Raw genomic sequence first — 23422 nt, 5'->3', positions numbered from 1 at the left:
CCCCCCCCCACCCCCAAATCCCTCTTCACGCCATGGCCAACCGAATCCCCGACATCGTCGTCTTGACCCCGGGAATGGCGGGTCCCCCGGTGTCACCCAAGCCACCTCGCTGGCTTTTGGTGGTGCTCAGCCTCTCGCTGGCGTCGCGCCCGTCGGCGGGTACAGGCAAGAAGGCGGTACACGTCGGGGCGCTCTTCCCCATGAGTGGGGGGTGGCCGGGGGGCCAGGCCTGCCTCCCCGCCGTCCGCATGGCCTTGGAGGACGTCAACAGCCGGAGGACATCTTGCCCGATTATGAGTTGCGGCTCATCCATCATGATAGTAAAGTGAGGGAGGGCGAGGGGGGAGGGGGTTGGGGAGGGGGAAACGCCGAGGGGTGGTGGGGAGGGGGCAGGGGGATGGCGGGGGGGGGGGCTGGGATGGGGTAGGGGGACACCGAGAGGCGGTGGGAGGGGGCAGGGGGATGGTGATGGGGGCCTGGGATGGGGTAGGGGGACACCGAGAGGCGGTGGGGAGGGGGCAGGGGGATGGTGATGGGGGCTGGGATGGGGTAGGGGGACACCGAGAGGCAGTGGGGAGGGGGCAGGGGGATGGTGATGGGGGCTGGGATGGGGTAGGGGGATGGTGATGGGGGCTGGGATGGGGTAGGGGGACACCGAGAGGCAGTGGGGAGGGGGCAGGGGGATGGTGATGGGGGCTGGGATGGGGTAGGGGGATGGTGATGGGGGCTGGGATGGGGTAGGGGGACACCGAGAGGCGGTGGGGAGGGGGCAGGGGGATGGCGGGGGGGGGGTGGGATGGGGTAGGGGGATGGTGATGGGGGCTGGGATGGGGTAGGGGGACACCGAGAGGCGGTGGGGAGGGGGCAGGGGGATGGTGATGGGGGCTGGGATGGGGTAGGGGGACACCGAGAGGTGGTGGGGATGATGATGGGTGGTGGGGAGGGGGCAGGGGGATTCGGTGGGGGGGGGTGGGATGGGGTAGGGGGGCACCAAGGGGTGACATGGATGGGGTAGGGAGATGGTGAGAGGTAGCAGGGATGGGGCAGGGGGGCAGTTATGGGTGGGGGGGTAAGGATGGGGGGGTGGGATGGGGCGGGGGGGCAGTTATGGGTGGGGGGGTAATGATGGGGGGGTGGGATGGGGCGGGGGGGTGGGGGGGCGACATGGATGGAGCAGGGATGTGGTGACGAGTGGTGGGGGGCACCCAAGGGCTGGGGGGGGACGGGGCAGGGGGACACAGCCCAGTGAGGGGTGGCAGGGATATAGGGTAGGGGTATAGGGCAGGGTGGCAGGGATATAGGGCAGGGGTGGGGCAGAGATATAGGGTAGGGGTATAGGGCAGGGTGGCAGAAATGGGGGCAGGGATATAGGGCAAGGTTATAGGGCAGGGTGGCAGGGATATGGGGCAGAGATATAGGGTAGGGGTATAGGTCAGTGTGGCAAGGATGGGGCAGGGGTATAGGGCAAGGATATAGGGCAGGGTGGCAGGGATATAGGGCTAGGATATAGGGCAGGGATGCGGCAGAGATATAGGGTAGGGGTATAGGGCAGGGTGGCAGGGATATAGGGCAGGGATGGGGCAGAGATATAGGGTAGGGGTATAGGGCAGGGTGGCAGGGATATAGGGCAGGGGTGGGGCAGAGATATAGGGTAGGGGTATAGGGCAGGGTGGCAGAAATGGGGCAGGGATATAGGGCAAGGTTATAGGGCAGGGTGGCAGGGATATGGGGCAGAGATATAGGGTAGGGGTATAGGTCAGTGTGGCAAGGATGGGGCAGGGGTATAGGGCAAGGATATAGGGCAGGGTGGCAGGGATATAGGGCTAGGATATAGGGCAGGGATGCGGCAGAGATATAGGGTAGGGGTATAGGGCAGGGTGGAAGAAATGGGGCAGGGATATAGGGCAAGGTTATAGGGCAGGGTGGCAGGGATATAGGGCAAGGATATAGGGCAGGGATGCGGCAGAGATATAGGGTAGGGGTATAGGGCAGGGTGGCAGGGATATAGGGCAGGGATGGGGCAGAGATATAGGGTAGGGGTATAGGGCAGGGTGACAGGGATATAGGGCAGGGATGGGGCAGAGATATAGGTTAGGGGTATAGGGCAGGGTGGCATGGATGGGGCGGGGATATAGGGCAGGGTGCTGGCTATATAGGGCAGTGGGTCCAAGGGGAGGGCTGGTATATAGGGCAGGGACACAGAGCGGGGGGCAGGGATGGAGGAGATATATGGGGCAGGGTGGCAAGGGTTTGGCAGGTATATAGGGCAGGGGCAGAGGGGTTAAGGCAAGGAGGGGGCAAATATATAGGGCAGGGGGGCTGAAGTAGAGGCCGGGAGACATCGTGGGTATATAGGGCACCGTGGGTATATAGGGCACTGGTGGGGGGCAGGGGATGTGCTGGTGGGGGGGGCGGGGGGCTGGTGACGCAGAGCCTAGCAGGGTGCTGAGGGTTTGGGGGCTGTGGGGCAGAGCTGTGGGGCACGGAGGACATGTTTGGGGGGGCACAGGGCTGTGTTGGGGTGCAGCATGCATCTGGGGCGGGATGTTGGGGGGGCAGAGGGAGATGGGAGGTTTGGGAGAGGCTGTGGGGTGCGGGGGGGGGGAGTTGGGGTGGGCTGGGGGGTGCTGGGAGGGGGGGGGGCACTGCGTGGGGGGTGGAGGTTATGGGGCCAGGGCAGGGGGCGTGGGGAGGATGAGTGATGGCAGAGGCGGTGTGGGCAGCTCAAGGTGAAGGCAGGGGCAGGCATGGGGCGGGGGGGGGGCTTTGCGAGGCAGGGGCTTTTGGGGGGCGGGCAGGGAGGGGACCCAGGCATCCGGCCTTGGTATGTGGGTCGGGGGGACACGACCCTGCCCTTGCCCCCCCCCCATCCCCCCCCAATTCTGCACCCTACCCTGCACGCTCCCAGGTCCTCCCTGTGCCCATCTGTCCGTCCTGCGCCTCCCTCTGTCTGTCCTCTTCCTCCTTTCACCCTCTGCCCCCCCAATCCATCACCCCCCCATCCATCACCCCCCCACCTCATGCCCCCCCCCCCCCCAATACCCCCCCCCCAACCGCCTGTCCCGTACCCCACCAAGCGCCGCTCCCGCACCCCTGTCTGTCCATCCCCTACCCCGGCGTCCGTCTGTCCCATTCCCCCTCTGTGCCCCCCCCCCAACCCCTCCTCCATCCCCCCCCCCCCCTTTACTGGTACTGCCTGGTTGCCACGGCAACGGATGCTGCTGGGTCTGCCACTGGGTTGCCATGGCAACGGTGCCTTTCCGGACCATCGTGCCCTGAATTATTCATAGACCCCCCCCCCCCAACCTCCCCCCAAGAAAGAGCAGGGCATGGAGGGGGGTGGGGCAGGCACCCCCACCCCACCCCCACCCCCCCCCCCCACCCCCCAAGTGTCCTGGACGCTTGATGGGTCAAACCATGATGTCCGGGTCCCCTTGTGGGGGGGGGGGGGGGTGTCTTTGGGAGCTGGGGTAGAGCCGGTGGGTTATACTGGGAGATGGTGGGTTGGTGGTGGTGGTGGTGGTGGTGGGGCCGGTAGCCACCCCACACCTTGTTGCCAACCCCTCTGTGTGTGTTTTTGTGTGTGTGTGTGTCCCCCCTGCCCCCCAACAGTGTGACCCCGGCCAGGCCACCAAGTACCTCTACGAGCTTCTCTACAACGACCCCATCAAGATCATCCTCATGCCCGGTTGTAGCAGCGTCTCCACGCTGGTGGCCGAGGCCGCCCGGATGTGGAACCTCATCGTGGTGAGGAACCACCTCCTCGTCCCCAGGGATGTCCCCAAGGTCACGGGGGTCCTGGTGGGGCAGGGGGGACACGATGGGGACACACAGCTGGGGCGGGGGGGGGACACACCCCTCTTCGCCCCGATTCCCGCCCTGACCACGCCGATGGGGCACGTCGGGTGGGCTGGAGACCAAAGTGGGGGTGGAAGTGGCACGGCTGTGCTTGGAGAGCTGTTGCCTGTTGGGGTGTACCGGGATGGGGCGTTGGGTTGTGTTTCGGCGTCCGTGCGGTGGTTGCGGCGTCCGGGAGGGGGTTTGTTGTGGGGTGGTACGTGCCCGGAGGCAGCGGCGTGTGTGGCAAAACAGCGGTGGTGGGGAGGAGCGGATGGCTGTAGCTACGGTTGTTGCTGGGGGTGCGGCTGTTGCTGCTGGTGCGGCTGTGTCCTGCCACGGCTATGGGCAAACACCACTGTCGCTGCGCGGGCAACTTTTGCTACGTGTCTGGCTGTTGCTTTCAGGTTGTTGCTACATGTGTGGGTGTTGCTGCCTGTGTGGTTGTTGCTATGTGTGCGGCTGTTGCTTTCAGGTTCGTGCTACGTGCCTGGTTGTTGGCACACGTGTGGTTGTTGCTGCGTGTGTGGCTGTTGCTTTCAGGTTGTTGTTCTGTATGCAGGTGTTGCTTTCAGGTTGTTGTTACGTGTCCAGTTGTTGGCATGCCTGTGGCGGTTGCTACACGTGAGGCTGTTGCTTTCAGGTTCTTGCTACACACGTGGTTGCTGCTACATGTGCAGCTGTTGCTACGTGTGTGGTTGTTGCTTTCAGGTTGTTACTGCTTGCGTGACTGTTGCTTTCGAGTCACTGCTACGTGTGCAGCTGTTATGCCTGTGGTTGTTGCTTTCAGGTTGTTGCTACTTGCGTGACCTGCTTTCCAGTCATCGCTATGTGTGTGGTTGTTGCTTTCGGGTTGTTGTTACCTGTGTGGTTGTCACACTCAGGTTGTTGATACCTATGTGGCTGTTGCTACAGCTTGTAGCTGCGTCTAGAGGGTTGTTGCCGGGCGTATGGGTGTTCCGACACATGCTGGTGTCGCAGCACGCCCAGCTGTAGCTATGCGCGGGGCTGTTGCCGGTGGTCTGCGGTTGTACCCACACCCGCTGCGACGCCTGCCCCCAGCGCCCTCACGGCCGCCCGCAGTCCGCTCGGGCAGTCGCCGCGGGGCTACAGGCGGCCGTAGTGGTGTTGGGGGTGGGGGTGGGGGGTGGGGAGGGGGTGTGTGACGACTGTTGGGCGCTGACCCCTCCCTCCAAACCCTACAGCTCTCCTACGGGTCCAGCTCCCCCGCCCTCTCCAACCGCCAGCGCTTCCCCACCTTCTTCCGCACCCACCCCTCGGCCACCCTGCACAACCCCACCCGCGTCCAGCTCTTCAAGAAGTGGGGCTGGACCAAGATCGCCACCATCCAACAGACCACGGAGGTCTTCACCTCGGTACGCACGCCGGCAACCTCCCACCCCCGCCCTGCCTGCTGCTGCCTCCCTCCCCACACCCCCAAAACTCTGCCCCACAACCTCTCGCCCGCCCCACCCCCACCATCCTTGACCCGGTGACGTCCGGGTCCAAGCTCAATCCCTTCCCACGGTGCGTCACGCCAACCCCCCGCCCAGCAACCCACCTTCCAACCCCTGCTTGGTGCTCCTCGACCCCACCATCCTCCCCGGACTCACTCTGCACTCTCTTTCCCCTCCGCCCACCCCGTCCCCCGCCTGCCCCTCCTGCCTGCCCCCCCACCCCTCCTGCCCACCCGCCACCAGACCCTCGATGACCTGGACCAGCGGGTGAAGGAAGCCGGTTTGGAGATCACCTTCCGCCAGAGCTTCTTCTCCGACCCGGCCGCGCCCGTGCGCAACCTCAAGGTGAGGCCGCCTTGCCCCGGGTCCCCGTCCCCACCACGCCGTCCCCTCCACGGCACCCACGACCATCATGGGGGGGTGGGTGGTGGGGGGTGGAGCCGTGTCGTGCACCCCAAAGGGAGCAGAGACACCCCAAGATGCCCAAGGTCAACAGTGCGTCTCCTCTGGAGGTGGGGAGGAATGGCCAGTCTTGTTTAATATCTTTATCCATGATCTGGACGAGGGGATCGAGGGCGCCCTCAGGGAGTTTGCAGGTGACACCAGGTTGGGGGGGGGTGTCGATCTGCTGGAGGGCAGGAGGGCTCTGCAGGGGGACCTGGATGGGCTGGATCGAAGGGCTGAGCTCAGCTGGGTGAGGTTTAACAAGGCCCAGGGCCGGGTCCTGCCCTTGGGTCACACCAACCCCAGGCAGCGCCCCAGGCCTGGGGCAGAGGGGCTGGGAAGTGCCCGGCGGAGAAGGCCCTGGGGGTGCTGGCTGACAGCCGGCTGGGCATGAGCCAGCAGTGCCCGGGTGGCCAAGGAGGCCACCAGCCCCCGGGCTTGTGTCAGCCCTGGTGTGGCCAGCAGGGGCCGGGCAGGGATGGGGCCCCTGTGCTCGGCCCTGGGGAGGCCCCACCTCGAATGCTGGGCTCAGGTTTGGGCCCCTCGGGACAAGAAGGGCCTTGAGGGGCTGGAGCGTGTCCAGAGAAGGGCAGCGGGGCTGGGGCAGGGTCTGGAGCACAAGTGTGCTGGGGGGCGGCTGGGGGGGCTGGGGGGGTTTAGCCTGGAGAAGAGGGGGCTGAGGGGAGCCCTTCTCGCTCTCTGCAGCTGCCTGAGAGGGGCTGGAGTGAGGGGGGGGTCGGTCTCTGCTCCCAAGTCACCAGTGACGGGACGAGAGGGAACGGCCCCAGGCTGCGTCAGGGGAGGTTTAGGTTGGAGATTGGGAACAATTTCTTCACCAAAAGTGTTGTCAGGCCCTGGCAGAGGCTGCCCCGAGAGGTGGGGGAGTCACCGTCCCTGGGGGGGTTCAAACACCGCGCAGACGCGGCCCTCGACATGGTTTAGGAGCCGTGGTAGCGTTGGGTTGACGGTTGGACTTGATCATCCCGGAGGTCTTTTCCAACCGTAACGATTCGGTGATTCTGTGTCCGTGACCTGGCCGTGCAATGCCAAGGTTCTGGTCCTCCTCAGCACCCCCATGCAAAGTTATGCAAATGAGGATAGGTGGGGTTGACCCTCTAGGAGAGAAGGGGAGCAGAAGTCCCACCCCAGGGTGACTTGTCCCCCCGCAGCGCCAAGACGCCCGTATCATCGTGGGGCTCTTCTACGAGACGGAGGCGCGTAAGGTCTTCTGCGAGGTGAGGGGTCGGAAGGGGGGGGGGACACACACTTGGTGTGGGGGGTACACGGTGGGGGGTGGGATGGCGGGTGGCACGCAGTAGAGAAGGGTGGGTGGACATTGGGTGGCCATAGGGCAGCTGGGAGGGTGGGGAGATGGATGGTGGGATGGAGCGAAGGGTGGTGGGGCGCGTGGGTCAGCGGGCGGAAAGACGTTAGGGTGGACGGGTGGAAGTGTGGGTAGATGTGAGTGCGATAGGACTGATGGGTGGGTGGGCGGGCGGGATGGTGGGAAGGGAAATGGTTGAGTGGAGGCACAGGGTGAAGAGTGGATGGACAGAGGTCCAACTGGACGGACAGGATGGGGAGAAGGGTGCTAGATGAGTGAAGGGTGATTGGATGGGGTGAAGGGTGATGGACGGAGGGATGGTGGGGAAGATGGGGTGAAGGGTAAGGCCACTGCCCCTTGGCCCACACAGGTCTACAAGGAGAAGCTGTACGGCAAGAAGTACGTCTGGTTCCTCATTGGCTGGTACGCCGACAACTGGTTCCGCATCAAGGATCCGGCCATCAACTGCACCGAGGCGGAGATGGCCGAGGCTGTAGAAGGACACGTCACCACCGAGATCGTCATGCTCAACCCTGAGAACACCCGCAGCATCTCCAACATGGTATGAGGAGGACGGGGGGTGGACACACCTGGCGTTCCCAGGGGGTCCAATCCATCCCACCCACCACATCACCACCATCTTGTTCCCCACCCCAGACGTCCCAGGAGTTCATTGAGAAGCTGCAGAAGCGGCTGGGTAAGAACCCTGAGGAGACGGGTGGCTTCCAGGAGGCTCCACTGGCCTACGATGCCATCTGGGCGCTGGCCCTGGCCCTCAACAAGACCTCAGCGGAGCTGGTCAAGAAGGGGTTGCGCCTGGAGGACTTCAACTACAACAACAAGAACATCACCGATGAGATCTACCGGGCCCTCAACTCTTCCGCCTTCGAGGGCGTCTCGGTGCGTTCCCCACCCATGGACCCCTGCCAGACCCCGGTCCCGGCGTGTCTTCTTCTCCCCAACAAGGTCTTCCACATCCCAAACTCCTCCACCTTCAAGGTGGAGTGCCTCGAAGGCATCCATCAAGGGTAACCTCTTGAGCCACACCAAAACTCCCAGGCAAAACGTTCTCCCACCACCCCTCTAGTGACGTGGTCCTGCCACCTGACAGGTCCCCAACACCCGTCTCCATTCCGCCCCACAGGGACACGTTGTCTTCGACGCCAGCGGCTCCCGCATGGCCTGGACGCTCATTGAGCAGCTGCAAGGTGAGCGAGCACAGGCAGCAGCCGTATCAGGGTGACGCTGTCACCATGTTGCACGTGGTGACCACCACCGAGCATCCCGCAACACCCCTTCACGCACAACAGCCGCAGCTCGGCGTTGCGGCCACGTTGCCTGCACGACAACAGCGCACAACCGCTCCAAGACACACTCCAACAAGTCCCACCACTGCACAGCCTCTCAAAGGGTGGCAACACACATGGGACAACCTCCTTCTCCGCACCCTTTTGGCCACGTGTCCGGCAGGATGTGTGTCCTCACCAACACACAACTGCTCTTGGATGTGACAGTGGGAGGTCCAGAGGTGGAGGAGGTTTGGGGGACAAGGAAGGAGCTTGGGACAAGAAAGTCATCCAGCGTAGTCAGCATGGATTCACCAAGTCATGCTTGGCCAGCTTGACCACCTTCTACTGGCTTGGTAGATGAGGGGAGCGCAGTGGACGTTGTCCACCTTAGCTTCAGGAAAGGTTTCAAACACTGTTGTCTCCCAGAAGATCTTCATAGAGAAGATGGTAAAGTCTGGACTGGATGAGGAGACAGTGGGATGGACTGAAAACTGGCTGAACGGCCAGGTCCAGTGGGTGGGGTTCAGTGGCAGAAGGTCCAGTTGGAGGCCAGTCATCAGCAGGGCACCCCAGGGGTCAATACGGGGTCTAGTCCTGTTCAACATCTTCATCAATGGCCTGGATGATCAGGCAGAGAGTACCCTCGGCCACTCTGCTGATGACACCAAGCTGCAAAGAGCAGCTGAGATGCCAGAAGGTTGAAGAACCTTCTAGAAGAACCTCAAAAGATTGGAGAAATGGCCTGAGAGGAACCTCGCGAGGCTCAACAAGGGGGAAACGCTCCAGGCACAACCCCAGGCACCAGGACAGGCTGGGGGTCGACCAGCTTTGCAGAGAAGGCCCTGGGGGTCCTGGTGGACACCAGGTTGACCATGAGGCAGGACCTGGAGATATGGGGCCAGTACTGGGGTCCCCCAGTACAAGGGAGCTACTGAAGAGCATCCAGTGAAGGGCCACGATGATGATGAAGGCACTGGAGTGCAGGAGGCTCCAGCTGAACGTCAGGAACCACTTCTTCAGGGTGCAGGTGACCAAGCAGTGGCAGGAGGTGGTCAGAGAATTGGTGGAGCTGCCATCCTTGGAGGCATCCAAACACCGCATGGCCATGGTCATGGACAACAGGCTCTGGGTGGTCCTGCTTGAGAATGGGGTTGCACCAGATGACCCCCAGAGGTCCCTTCCAACCCCCAACCAGTCTGTGATCCCGTGGGGGTGCACACAAACGCCGGGGGGGGTGTCGTGCCTTCATCCCTCCCACCTGACCCATCTGCGTTGCCCTTGCAGGAGGTGTCTACAAGAAGATCGGCTACTACGACAGCACCAAGGACAACCTGTCCTGGTACAACAACGACAAGTGGATTGGTGAGCAGCACTGCATGCGGGCTGTCAGCCTGGGGCGGGGGCGTGTCGCTGCCATGGGGAAGGGTTGGGAAGACCCCCCCCCCGTACCCCCTCATTTTGCCATGGACTCTGCAGGAGGTGCCCCGCCAGCCGACTACACCAAGGTCATCACCACCTTCCGATTCCTGTCCCAGAAGCTCTTCATCTCCGTCTCGGTGTTGGCCTCGTTGGGCATCCTCCTGGCCATCATCTGCCTGGCCTTCAACATCTACAACGGGCACGTCCGGTCAGTGATCCTCCCCGTTTTCCTAGTGTTTGGGGCAATATCACACCTTTCCTTTTCCATAGCTGCTAAAAAAAACCCCCTGCAGCATGTGATTAGCAACACCCAGAGGGGGAAAAAAAGGGATTATGTGCTCCCGTGTCCTCCTACGGAAGATGACAGTGACAAAACGTTGTTGTTGGTATCCCAGTTGCCTGTCTCGCTGCGTAGGAGCTCTGGGTGACATCAAGGGTCTGGTTGTAGCACGTGGTTTCCTGTTATCTCGCTTCGTGTCCCCGTTTCTCGCATCCCGTTGGGTTAGCTGAATGTCACGCGCCGCCGATGGCTGAGCGCCGCGGCCGGGTGACACGCCGTCTTCTCAACAACCCTCCCCCAGGTACATCCAGAACTCACAGCCGTACCTGAACAACATGACGGCTGTGGGCTGCACGCTGGCGCTCGCTGCCGTCTTCCCCCTGGGACTCGACGGGTACCACATCGGGCCGGGGCTTTTCCCTTTCGTCTGTCAGGTATGGGGCTGGTGGGTGGTTGGGGGTACAGGCGGAGTGGGAACAACCAGGAGGTGGGACAGCCAGAGGAGGAACAGTTGGAGATACAGCCACGGGATGGGGACAGCCAGAGGAGGAACAGTTGGAGATACAGCCATGGGATGGGGACAGCCAGAGGAGGAACAGTTGGAGATACAGCCACGGGATGGGGACAGCCAGAGGAGGAACAGTTGGAGATACAGCCACGGGATGGGGACAGCCAGAAGGGGAACAGTTGGAGATACAGCCACAGGATGGGGACAGTCGGAGGAAGAACAGTTGGAGATACAGCCACAGGATGGGGACAGTCGGAGGAGGAACAGTTGGAGATACAGCCACGGGATGGGGACAGCCAGAGGAGGAACAGTTGGAGATACAGCCATGGGATGGGGACAGCCAGAGGAGGAACAGTTGGAGATACAGCCACGGGATGGGGACAGCCAGAGGAGGAACAGTTGGAGATACAGCCACGGGATGGGGACAGCCAGAAGGGGAACAGTTGGAGATACAGCCACAGGATGGGGACAGTCGGAGGAAGAACAGTTGGAGATACAGCCACAGGATGGGGACAGTCGGAGGAGGAACAGTTGGAGATACAGCCACGGGATGGGGACAGTCGGAGGAGGAACAGTTGGAGATACAGCCACGGGATGGGGACAGTCGGAGGAGGAACAGTTGGAGATACAGCCACGGGATGGGGACAGTCGGAGGAGGAACAGTTGGAGATACAGCCACGGGATGGGGACAGTCGGAGGAGGAACAGTTGGAGATACAGCCACAGGATGGGGACAGTCGGAGGAGGAACAGTTGGAGATACAGCCACAGGATGGGGACAGTCGGAGGAGGAACAGTTGGAGATACAGCCACGGGATGGGGACAGCCAGAGGAGGAACAGTTGGAGATACAGCCACAGGATGGGGACAGTCAGAGGAGGAACAGTTGGAGATACAGCCACGGGATGGGGACAGTCGGAGGAGGAACAGTTGGAGATACAGCCACGGGATGGGGACAGTCGGAGGAGGAACAGTTGGAGATACAGCCACAGGATGGGGACAGTCGGAGGAGGAACAGTTGGAGATACAGCCACGGGATGGGGACAGTCGGAGGAGGAACAGTTGGAGATACAGCCACAGGATGGGGACAGTCGGAGGAGGAACAGTTGGAGATACAGCCACGGGATGGGGACAGTCGGAGGAGGAACAGTTGGAGATACAGCCACGGGATGGGGACAGTCGGAGGAGGAACAGTTGGAGATACAGCCACGGGATGGGGACAGTCGGAGGAAGAACAGTTGGAGATACAGCCACGGGATGGGGACAGCCAGAGGAGGAACAGTCAGGAGTAGAGCTGTGGACCTCCAAAGGAGTTGGTCAAGGGAGCGGGGTATGCTCCATGGGGGTGTAGCAGAGGTGGGTACAGCTGGACAGGGAGGTACAACTGGCTCTTCCCACCCTACGTACCCTCCCCAGGCCCGCTTGTGGCTCCTTGGGCTGGGGTTCAGCCTGGCGTACGGCAGCATGTTCACCAAGATCTGGTGGGTCCACACTGTCTTCACCAAGAAGGAGGAGAAGAAGGAGAAGAGGAAGGTGAGGTGTGACCCGGTGGAGTGCGGGGGTACTCAGGGAGGGGCACAGGGGGTCTCGGTGACACTGTTGTTGTTCTCACACCCAGACCCTGGAGCCTTGGAAGCTGTATGCCACCGTGGGGCTGCTTGTGGGGCTGGACGTGGTCACGCTGATCATCTGGCAAATCGTGGACCCCCTGCACCGCACCATCGAGGTTGGGCAACGCTGGGGGGCTGTTCTTGACATTGGGGAGATGCTTGAGGTGTTGGGGTGCTGCTGGGGGCGATGCCTGAGGTGTTGGGGTGCCGCTGAGGGGATGCTCATGATGTGAGGGGGGTGGTCAAGGTGCCAGGGGGGATGGTCACGGTGTTGGGGCACTGCTGGGGGGATGCTCTTGACCTTGGAGGGGGGATGCTCAAGGTGTTGGGTGCTGCTGAGGGGATGCTCTTGGCACTGGGGGGGTGCTCAAGGTGTTGGGGTGCTGTTGGGAGGGGTGCTCTCGTTGTCGGGGGAGGGGGATGCTTGAGTTGGGGGGATGCTGGAGGGATGCTCATGGCATCAGGGCCTTGGGGGGGCCCCGCAGCAAAGGCTCCACCCCCTCACACCCCATATTCCCTCACACCCCGTCTCCCACCCCATCACCCCCAGGAGTTCACCAAGGAGGAGCCCAAGACGGACACGGACGTCTCCATCCTGCCCCAGCTGGAGCATTGCAGCTCCACCAAGATGAACACGTGGCTCGGTGGGCGTGGGGGGCTGGGGGGAGGCGGGAGAGGGGCAGGACTGGGGCTACAGGCAGGACTGGTGGGGTACAGGCAGGACTCGGGGGTTACAGGAAAGGTTGGGGGGTAACAAGCAGGGTTGGGGGCACAGGCACGTTGTAGAGAGTCAAGGGGAGAGACCAAAGCACCCATGGGGGCTGGGGAGGGTCCTTGTTTGACCACCCATGGCTCCCCCAACCCATTGGGGCCAGGTGGGGGGCCCTTGTTTGACCACCCATGGCTCCCCCCACCCATGGGGGCTAGGTGTGTGGGGTCTCTGACCACCCATGGCTCCCCCCATTCATTGGGGCCAGGTGAGGGGTCCTTGTTTGACCACCCATGGCTCCCCCCACCCCTTTGGGCCAGGTGTGTGGGGTCTCTGACCACCCATGGCTCCCCCCACCCATGGGGGCCAGGTGTGTGGGGTCTCTGACCACCCATGGCTGCCCCCATCCATTGGGGCCAGGTGTGTGGGGTCTCTGACCACCCATGGCTCCCCCCACCCATGGGGGCCAGGCGTGTGGGGTCTCTGACCACCCATGGCTCCCCCCACCCATGGGGGCCAGGTGTGTGGGGTCTCTGACCACCCATGGCTCCCCCCATCCATTTGGGCCAGGTGGGGGGCCCTTGTTTGACCACCCATGGCTCCCCCCACCCATTTGGGCCAGGTGGGGGGTCCTTGTTTGACCACCCATGGCTCCCCCCACCCATGGGGGCCAGGTGTGTGGGGTCTCTGACCACCCATGGCTGCCCCCATCCATTGGGACCAGGTGTGTGGGGTCCTTGTTTGACCACCCATGGCTGCCCCCATCCATTGGGACCAGGTGTGTGGGGTCCTTGTTTGACCACCCATGGCTCCCCCCACCCATTTGGGCCAGGTGGGGGGTCCTTGTTTGACCACCCATGGCTCCCCCCCACCCATGGGGGCCAGGTGAGGAGGGAGGTCCCTGTTTGACCACCCCTGGTTCCCTCCCCAGGGATATTTTACGGTTTCAAGGGGTTGCTGCTGCTGCTGGGCATCTTCCTGGCGTACGAGACCAAAAGCGTGTCCACGGAGAAGATCAATGACCACCGAGCGGTGGGCATGGCCATCTACAACGTGGCGGTAAGCTGGACTGGCTGTACCGCCCCCCCCAGCCCATCTTCACCCCACATCCCCTACAATGTCACCCCTCCCCCCCAAAAAATAATGTCCCCTTCCTCCCCACAGGTCCTCTGCCTCATCACGGCGCCCGTCACCATGATCCTCAGCAGCCAACAGGACGCAGCCTTTGCCTTCGCCTCGTTGGCCGTCGTCTTCTCCTCCTACATCACCTTGGTCGTCCTCTTCGTCCCCAAGGTGCCGGTGCGGTCTGGCTGTTTCCTCTGGGGTGGGGAAGAACAGTCGTCCTACAGCCTCCCTTTTGTAGGGTCAAGGTGTTGCCTCTGCAGACGCGGAGGTTTCTTCTCCAGTAGGGTCACGGGGTTGGTGACAGGCGGCAGGGGACACGGGGGACAGTCGGGTGTGGGTGTTGCCTTGAGCAGGGGGCGGTGGGGTGACAGCTCTGACAACCGGGGACTGTTGCAGATGCGACGCCTTATCACCCGAGGCGAGTGGCAGTCGGAGCAGCAGGACACCATGAAGACGGGCTCGTCCACCAACAACAACGAGGAGGAGAAATCCCGACTGTTGGAGAAGGAGAACCGGGAGCTGGAGAAAATCATCGCCGAGGTGGGTGGGGGAACCCCAAAACACGTTCTTTTTTTTTTGGGGGGGGGCTGGAAACCCCACAGAAGCAAGGTGTAGCTCCAGGGTTGTAGCTTCAAGGTGTTGCTACGTGCGCTAAGAGGGGGGTAGATCAACTCCGAGGCACCAACAGCTCAACGGTGGGGGGGGGTGTGTGATGTGGGAGGGGGGGTCTCAACGCCGATAAGGGGTACCGGGGTGCTGACACACCCCCTCGCCAATTTGTCACCCGGCAGAAGGAGGAACGTGTATCGGAGCTCCGCCAGCAGCTCCAGGACCGCCAGCAGCTCCGGTCCCGCCGACGGTCGTCCAACCCTTCCCGCGAGGCTGACAACCATTTCTCCCCGGGGTTGAGCGCCGCCCCGGCCACCCCGGCCCCCTTCTACCAGCCCAACCTCCCCCTCGTCCGCTGCCTCGTCTCCGAACAAGCCGACAAGCTCGGCCGGGCCAACTGCGACGGCAGCCGCGTCCATCTCCTCTATAAGTGACACCCCCCCGGGGGGCGTGGCTAAGAGCAGAGGGGCGTGGCTCTTTGCTGAGGGGTGGAGCTAAGTGGGGTGGGGTCAGTGGGTGGGGCTAGGCAGGGAGGGCAGAGCCTCTGCCTTATTATTGATTATTTTTTTTTAATGCATCTCTTCGTCTTAACCTGGGGGACCACGGCTCTGGCCACGTCCCCCCTCCTGGGGCTCCCGGTGTCACCCGCCCTCTGACTGTTGTCAGGCGGAAAACTATGGGGTGGGTGGGGGGAGAAGGGTGGTTCTTAATTAAGGGGTGGGGGAGGGGCAGACTGAGTGAGGCCTGAGTTAACAACGTGGAAAGCCCACCCCAACCTCCCCTACAGTCGTCCCACCGCCCCTACAGCCATCCCATCTCCCTCTCCGCTCCAGCTGTAGCACACAGTCGGACAGTCCTGCTGACCTGTCCTCCTCCAAGCTGTCCCTGCTACACCTACACGACATCCCCTCCATCACCCCGCGCTGTTGCGCACAACCGGAGCTCGGCTCCCAGTGTAGCAAACAACCACCCTGTTAATCCCCTGTAACGGTGGTGGTGTAGCCCGGTGTTGATACAGGCAACGTGGGGATGCAGGTTCAGGCCCAGGGATGCAGGCAGTTGTGTCGCAAGCAGCGATTCCTGTAGTTTCATGTTAGGCTGTAGTGTACAACCGAGTCTAATTAAGTCTAGTCAGACTGTAGTGCACAACTTGTACGTACAATCAAATCGTATTGCACATTGGGGTTGGTTACTGTAACGCACGGTCCGGCTGTAGCCGACGGCTGGTTTGGGATCAGTTGTTGGTGCAACCAGATCCATTGTTTTTTTTACGCTGTATTGTCCGACTGTAGCTCACAACCGGCTGCGGTGAGGTGTGAGCACAGGCAGAGAGTCTGTGGCTGGGGCTGTACGTTCAAGCGCAGCGTTAGGCCGGGTCCTGTACGCGCAGACTGTTGTACCCGGGGTCTGGTTTCTCATATGTACAGTCGCACTTTAGTGGACAACCGGACCCTGCTTCTTCTCACGTGTCTCTTGTGGTGTTTAACCATGAAATGGGAACTACACCGTACCCCCAACCACTGGGGCTGGGGTCCCTCCCCAGGGGTACCCCGGTACAGCCGGAGAACTGTAGGCCAAGCTCATGGTTGTCCTCTGGCAGTTAGGCCCAGCTTTGGGGTGTAGGGGGGGGGTGTCAGCAAGTCCAAGGAAAGGATCCGGCTGTTCCCGGGTCTGATTGTTCCTGGGTCTGATTGTCCCTGGGCCTAGGCTGGTCCTGGGTCCAGGCTGATCCTAGATCCAGTCAGTCCAGTACCAGGTACAACCACCCCGGCTGCTTCAGCGTGACGGTGTTCACAGCCGCACCCAGCAGCACAACCCATGCGCCCTTGCTTTGACATCAAACCCCCCCCCCCCGCCCCCAACAATCCAGGTGGGGGTGCCAGTACCAGGACCAACCCCACACCCACACCCCCAAAACACACACCAGCACTGAACACCGCCCCTACACCGTGCCACCAGTACCGGGGACGGCGCTGATAGGGGTTGGGGAAGGTGGTGGCCATGCCAGGCACCGTGGGAGGGCGGAAAGGGGAGGGGGGGTGCGTGTGCGTGTCTGGAATTAGACACCCTGTCACCCCTAGTCACCCCTAGTCACCCCCATACACCAGGGACACGGGCATCCTGGTGACAGGGATCCCCGTTCCTCTCCCTCTGCTTAACTAAAATTGGTGATTTACAGCCCAAAAATCCAGCCCGCGGGCCACAGGCGTCCCGCCTCGGGGAGGGGCAGCGAGGGGGTCGCCCTCGGGATCAGGGTTGGAAATGAAGCACCGGGACACAGTCGGCATCCAGGAAAACCTGTTTAATACAGGCGAGACAGGACTGATCCGGTGACACCCCCAAAATATGACCCCCAAGGTGGGTGCACCCCCTCCCCAAAGAGCCGTGGGTGGGCGAGGGCACGGGCTCAGAGGCCACAGAGGAGCGGGGACTTGGCCCCACGGGTGGTCCCTGGGCCACCAAGACACCGTGGGGGTCGACAACATGAAGAAGGGGGGGGGGTTCTGCTATGGGATAAAAAGGGGGGGCCCCCTCAATACGGGGGCCAGCCCGGCTCTCCCCAGGTGCTGTTTGTCACCGGCCCACCCGTAGGACACATCACAGGCTGGAGGAAGAAGATGAAGACTCCGAAGAACAGCAAACCCCCTCCCACCATCAACGCCACCGTCAAGGCCACCGTTCGGTACAGAGACCACCGGCCGGAGAGCCAAGACCAACCCCGGTTGGGGGGCGCGGGGGGCTCGGGTCGCCCCAATTCCAGGCTGAGGGTGACGGTGGGGATCTGGTCGGGGGGTTTGGGGTGTCCGGGGTGAACGTAGAGCAATCCCTTGGGACGGCTGAAGCGGACGGAGGCGGTGGGGCCCGGGGGTAGGAGAGCCAGGAGATCGGCGCGGGTGGGCAAAGCCGGGGGTCCGCGGCGGCGGGGCAACACCGTGGGGCGGCGGCAGATGGGGCAGAGCAAAGTGGGGGAGGCGGGGGTCACCACGGTAACCCTGGCAAGGCATTCGAGGCAAAAGGTGTGACCGCACCCCAAAACCTTGGGCACCTTGAAAAGACGATCGTAGGGGGCGAAACAGATGACGCAATCCAAAGGGGGGACCCCCTCGGTGTCCCCAGCCATGGCGGTGACACCCGCGGTCGTCCCTGGCTGGACGGAAAGGAGGACACGGTGATTACCCAGCGGCAACCCTCGGCGTAGGGTTGGGGTACCCGAGCCAAATCACCCCCAAAATCCACACCCCCACCCACCCTACAGTGCCAAGAACCCCCAGTTGGAGATACCAAACCCCCCCCCCCCGCCCCCCCCCCCAAATATTTTGGGGGTGTCTAACCTTCAAGGTGGAAGTACCAGCAGTCGCGCCCGCTCTCCCAGCCCCCCAAGCTGCCGCCCCCCAACTTGGGGGGGGGCTCAGATTGTCTCCCCCCGCCCCAATCTCACCTGTACCCCGAGTGTTGCGGCGGTCGGAGCTCACCGAGTACAACCGGTGGTGCCGGGATCGAGGAGGAGGAGGAAGAGGAGAACGGTGCCCTGCCCGCGTGAGCAGAGGGGGGGGGGGACAGGGGGGACTGTCCCGTCACCCCCCGCGTTCGGGGAGCACCCCCAAACCCCACGGCTGGCCTTGGCGGGGGGGTCTCGGCCCACCACGGAGCTGGTTTCCAGGGCAGATCCCGCGGCCCCCGCGCCGTGGGGAGGTGCTGGATCCGTCCCGGCTCTATTTATCCTGATCTTTTCTTCCGCCTTCTGCCCCTCCCCGGTACCGGGCACCGCTTCCCCCCGCCCCGAGAGGGAAAACAGGGTGCAAAAACAAAAAGGGGGGGGGGGCACGGCAGCAGGGGAGCACCCCAGTCTTGCCCAGGGGGAAGGAATGAGGCAGGTCAGGCCTGGGGATGTGGCTGGGGGGCACAAAGAGGACACGGAGCCGTACCCCGGGCTCCGCTACCCACATTTGGGACACCCCCCCCCCCCCCCCAAAAAAGCATCGAACCCCAACGGCGTGTGTGTCCCCACCCCCAGCCCCACAGAACAGGGAGGACCAAGGAGGGGGGGGGACACTGAATGAGTGACTTTTATTTATGTGGGGGGGAGGGGGGTGACAACGATGCTTTTTAACGGTTGGATTTGGCCACGCGCTCCAGCTCGTCCTTCTTCTTGATGGCGTAGGAGTTGGAAGAGCCCTGGGTGGGGGTGGGGGGGGAAAAGATGGGTGTAAGTCAGTTTGGAGGGGGGGGGGTGGGGGGTTCCATTTCGCCCCCAACTCGTAAGAGGTGACCGCTTTGTCCCCTTCCTCACCTTGGCGGCGTTGATGAGCTCGTCGGCCAAGCACTCGGCGATGGTTTTGATGTTACGGAAAGCGGCTTCGCGAGCTCCGGTGCACAGCAGCCAGATGGCCTATAGAGGGAGGGGGGTGGAAAATAGAGCGGGGGGAGGTTTACGATGGGGGACAGGGTGGGGGTTGGCAGCCCCTCGGGGTTTAGGGGTGAAGAAAGGAGGTACCTGGTTGACGCGGCGCAGTGGGGACACGTCCACGGCCTGTCGACGGACGGTGCCGGCGCGACCGATGCGGGTCGAGTCCTCGCGGGGTCCCGAGTTAATGATGGCGTTAACCAGGACTTGCAGCGGGTTCTGGGGGAGGAGAAGCAGGGAGAGGAAATCAGCACCCCCCCCCAATGCCCAAAAAACACCCCCCAGCACCCAAAAAAATAAATCACCAGCACTCAAAACCAACCCCCCAGGGCCAAAAACATCACCCCAGCGCCAAAAAACCTCCTCAGCAGCTAAAACTAACACCCAGCAGTGCCAAAAACATCAAAAAAAAGCACCCAAATCCACCCACCCAGTGCTAAAACCACCACCCTGGCACCCAAAACCCCCTTGCAGCACCTGAAAACACCACCTTGACACCCAAAACTCCCCTCCCCAGCACCCAAAACCACCCGCCCAGTGCTAAAACCACCACCCCGGGCACCCAAAACCCCCCTGCAGCACCTGAAAACACCACCTTGACACCCAAAACTCCCCTCCCCAGCACCCAAAACCACCCGCCCAGTGCCAAAAACATCACCCTGGCACCCAAAAACGCTCTCCCCAGCACCCAAAACCACCCGCCCAGTGCCAAAAACGTCACCCTGGCACCCAAAAATGCTCTCCCCAGCACCCAAAACCACCCACCCAGTGCCAAAAACATCACCCTGGCACCCAAAAACGCTCTCCCCAGCACCCAAAACCACCCGCCCAGTGCCAAAACCACCACCCTGGCACCCAAAAACGCTCTCCCCAGCACCCAAAACCACCCGCCCAGTGCCAAAACAAGAACCCTGGCACCCAAAAACGCCCTCCCCAGCACCCAAATCCACCCGCCCAGTGCCAAAACCACCACCCTGGCACCCAAAAACGCCCTCCCCAGCACTCAAAACCACCCACCCAGTGCCAAAAACGTCACCCTGGCACCCAAAAACGCTCTCCCCACCACCCAAAACCACCCGCCCAGTGCCAAAACCACCACCCTGGCACCCAAAAACGCTCTCCCCACCACCCAAAACCACCCGCCCAGTGCCAAAACAAGAACCCTGGCACCCAAAAACGCTCTCCCCAGCACCCAAATCCACCCACCCAGTGCCAAAACCACCACCCTAGCACCCAAAACCACCACCCTGGCACCCAACCCCCCCCCCCCCCCGTAGCACCTGCAAACACCACCTTGACACCGAAAACCCCCCTCCCAGTGCCAAAACAAGAACCCTGGCACCCAAAAAACGCTCTCCCCAGCACCCAAAACCACCCGCCCAGTGACAAGAACATCGCCCTGGCACCCAAAAATGCTCTCCCCACCACCCAAAACCACCTGCCCAGTGCCAAAAACATCACCCTGGCACCCAAAAACGCTCTCCCCAGCACCCAAAACCACCCGCCCAGTGCCAAAAACATCACCCTGGCACCCAAAAACGCTCTCCCCAGCACCCAAAACCACCTGCCCAGTGCCAAAACAAGAACCCTGGCACCCAAAACCCCCTTGCAGCACCTGAAAACACCACCTTGACACCCAAAAACGCTCTCCCCAGCACCCAAAACCACCTGCCCAGTGCCACAACAAGAACCCTGGCACCCAAAAACGCCCTCCCCAGCACTCAAAACCACCCACCCAGTGCCAAAAACGTCACCCTGGCACCCAAAAATGCTCTCCCCAGCACCCAAAGCTATCCCCCCAGTGGACAAACCACCACCCTGGCACCCAAAAATGCTCTCCCCAGCACCCAAATCCACCCGCCCAGTGCCAAAACAAGAACCCTGGCACCCAAAACCCCCTTGCAGCACCTGAAAACACCACCTTGACACCCAAAACCCCCCTCCCCAGCACCCAAAACCAGCCGCCCAGTGCCAAAACCACCACCCTAGCACCCAAAACCACCACCCTAGCACCCAACCCCCCCCCCGTAGCACCTGCAAACACCACCTTGACACCCAAAACCCCCCTCCCCAGCACCCAAAACCACCCGCCCAGTGCCAAAAACATCACCCTGGCACCCAAAAACGCTCTCCCCAGCACCCAAAACCACCCGCCCAGTGCCAAAACCACCACCCTGGCACCCAAAAACGCTCTCCCCAGCACCCAAAACCACCCGGCCAGTGCCAAAACCACCACCCTGGCACCCAAAAACGCTCTCCCCAGCACCCAAAACCATCCATCCAGTGCCAAAAACCACCACTCTGGCACCCAAAAACACTCTCCCCAGCACCCAAAACCACCCGCCCAGTGCCAAGAACATCGCCCTGGCACCCAAAAATGCTCTCCCCAGCACCCAAAACCACCCGCCCAGTGCCAAAACCACCACCCTGGCACCCAAAAACGCTCTCCCCAGCACCCAAAACCACCCACCCAGTGCCAAAAACGTCACCCTGGCACCCAAAAACGCTCTCCCCAGCACCCAAAACCACCCGCCCAGTGCCAAAACCACCACCCTGGCACCCAAAAACGCTCTCCCCAGCACCCAAAACCATCCATCCAGTGCCAAAAACCATCACCCTGGCACCCAAAAACGCTCTCCCCACCACCCAAAACCACCCGCCCAGTGCCAAAACAAGAACCCTGGCACCCAAAAACGCTCTCCCCAGCACCCAAATCCACCCACCCAGTGCCAAAAACGTCACCCTGGCACCCAAAAACGCTCTCCCCAGCACCCAAAACCACCCACCCAGTGCCAAAACAACCACCCTGGCACCCAAAAACGCTCTCCCCACCACCCAAAACCACCCGCCCAGTGCCAAACACATCACCCTGGCACCCAAAAACGCTCTCCCCAGCACCCAAAACCACCCACCCAGTGCCAAAACCACCACCCTGGCACCCAAAAACGCTCTCCCCAGCACCCAAATCCACCCACCCAGTGCCAAAACAACCACCCTGGCACCCAAAAACGCTCTCCCCAGCACCCAAAACCACCCACCCAGTGCCAAAACAAACACCCTGGCACCCAAAACCACCCACCCAGTGCCAAAACCACCACCCTGGCACCCAAAACCCCCCGCCCAGTGCCAGAAAACACCACCCCACCACCTAAACCCCCGTCGAATCCAGCGCCGTAAAGCTCTCCCCGTCTCCCCGTGCCCTCAAACCCGCCTCTAGGACCCCGAAGCCACCCCCACCCCGCCCCGCCCGGCTCCTCACCTCCCCGGTGAGCAGGTGGATGATCTCAAACGCGTGCTTGACGATGCGCACGGTCATTAATTTCTTGCCGTTGTTGCGGCCGTGCATCATCATGGAGTTGGTGAGACGCTCCACGATGGGGCACTGGGCTTTCCGAAAGCGCTTGGCCGCGTAACGCCCGGCGCTGTGCGGCAGGTACTTGGCGTATTTTTCCTTCACGGCGATGTAATCCTGGCGGGGCGTGACGTCAGACCCCCTCCGCCGTGACGTCACGCCCCTCCCACCCAGGGAAATAATGAGGACACGCCCTCCACCGTTACACCCCTTCTTTTCCGCTCCCACCCACCCAAAAAACACCCCCCCCCCCCACCCCTACCTGGAGGGAGATGTCGTTGATCTGCACGTCGTCGGTGCTCCATTTGCCGAAGAGTTTGATGTCGGGGGTCTCGGTGACGGCGGGGGCTGTCTCCCAGTCGGTCATGCTGCGGAGAAAAATGGGGTGGGGGGTCAGCAGAGAGGCGTGTGCCCCCCCCTCCCCCCGAGAACCGCCCCCGAAACCGCAAAATTAGGGGCTCTGGATCAAGGTTCTTTAATTAGAAGGAAAAAGGAAGCATTTACAGGCCCCCGGTGAGCTCAAATGCCATTCCCAGTATGAACTGGGAGGGCTCCGGGAGCACCTCGCGGGCGGGTGGGGGGCTCCCAGTATAAACTGGGAGGGCTCCAGGAGCACCTCGCATGTGGTGGGGGCTCCCAGTATAAACTGGGAGGGCTCCGGGAGCACCTCGCGGGCGGGGGGGGGCTCCCAGTATAAACTGGGAGGGCTCCGGGAGCACCTCGCGGGCGGGGGGGGGCTCCCAGTATAAACTGGGAGGGCTCCGGGAGCACCTCGCATGTGGTGGGGGCTCCCAGTATAAACTGGGAGGGCTCCAGGAGCACCTCGCATGTGGTGGGGGCTCCCAGTATAAACTGGGAGGGCTCCGGGAGCACCTCGCGGGCGGGGGGGTGGGCTCCCAGTATAAACTGGGAGGGCTCCGGGAGCACCTCGCATGTGGTGGGGGCTCCCAGTATAAACTGGGAGGGCTCCGGGAGCACCTCGCGGGCGGGGGGGGGCTCCCAGTATAAACTGGGAGGGCTCCGGGAGCACCTCGCATGTGGTGGGGGCTCCCAGTAT

The 23422-nt window shown here is 62.3% G+C and overlaps 2 protein-coding genes across 2 annotated transcripts; one reads left to right on the top strand and one right to left on the bottom strand.

Moving 5' to 3' along the window:
* The first annotated feature begins 64 nt into the window (after positions 1–64).
* Positions 65–16073, top strand: LOC142051175 (gamma-aminobutyric acid type B receptor subunit 1-like). The gene is given in 19 exon segments (XM_075080360.1): positions 65–273; positions 276–325; positions 3613–3747; positions 5043–5213; positions 5538–5639; positions 6908–6973; positions 7433–7624; positions 7720–7962; positions 8207–8270; positions 9636–9713; positions 9828–9978; positions 10352–10484; positions 11972–12088; positions 12174–12281; positions 12716–12809; positions 13806–13933; positions 14039–14167; positions 14396–14539; positions 14791–16073. Coding segments are annotated over 19 exon segments (2556 nt in total). The 5' UTR covers positions 65–74; the 3' UTR covers positions 15043–16073.
* Positions 16074–18689: 2616 nt separating this feature from the next.
* RPS5 (ribosomal protein S5) lies at positions 18690–22769 on the bottom strand. Its single transcript, XM_075080361.1, has 5 exons — positions 22628–22769; positions 22273–22482; positions 19104–19232; positions 18900–18998; positions 18690–18784 (listed from the first exon to the last, which is right to left on the bottom strand). Exons 1-5 carry the CDS (start codon positions 22730–22732, stop codon positions 18716–18718), a joined length of 612 nt encoding a protein of 203 aa, XP_074936462.1. The 5' UTR covers positions 22733–22769; the 3' UTR covers positions 18690–18715.
* Between the last annotated feature and the right edge of the window lie 653 nt (positions 22770–23422).

This window comes from Phalacrocorax aristotelis, unplaced genomic scaffold, assembly GCF_949628215.1.
Source record: "Phalacrocorax aristotelis unplaced genomic scaffold, bGulAri2.1 scaffold_216, whole genome shotgun sequence".
In the NCBI taxonomy this organism is placed as follows: domain Eukaryota; kingdom Metazoa; phylum Chordata; class Aves; order Suliformes; family Phalacrocoracidae; genus Phalacrocorax; species Phalacrocorax aristotelis.
This window is presented reverse-complemented; position numbering and strand designations above follow the sequence as displayed.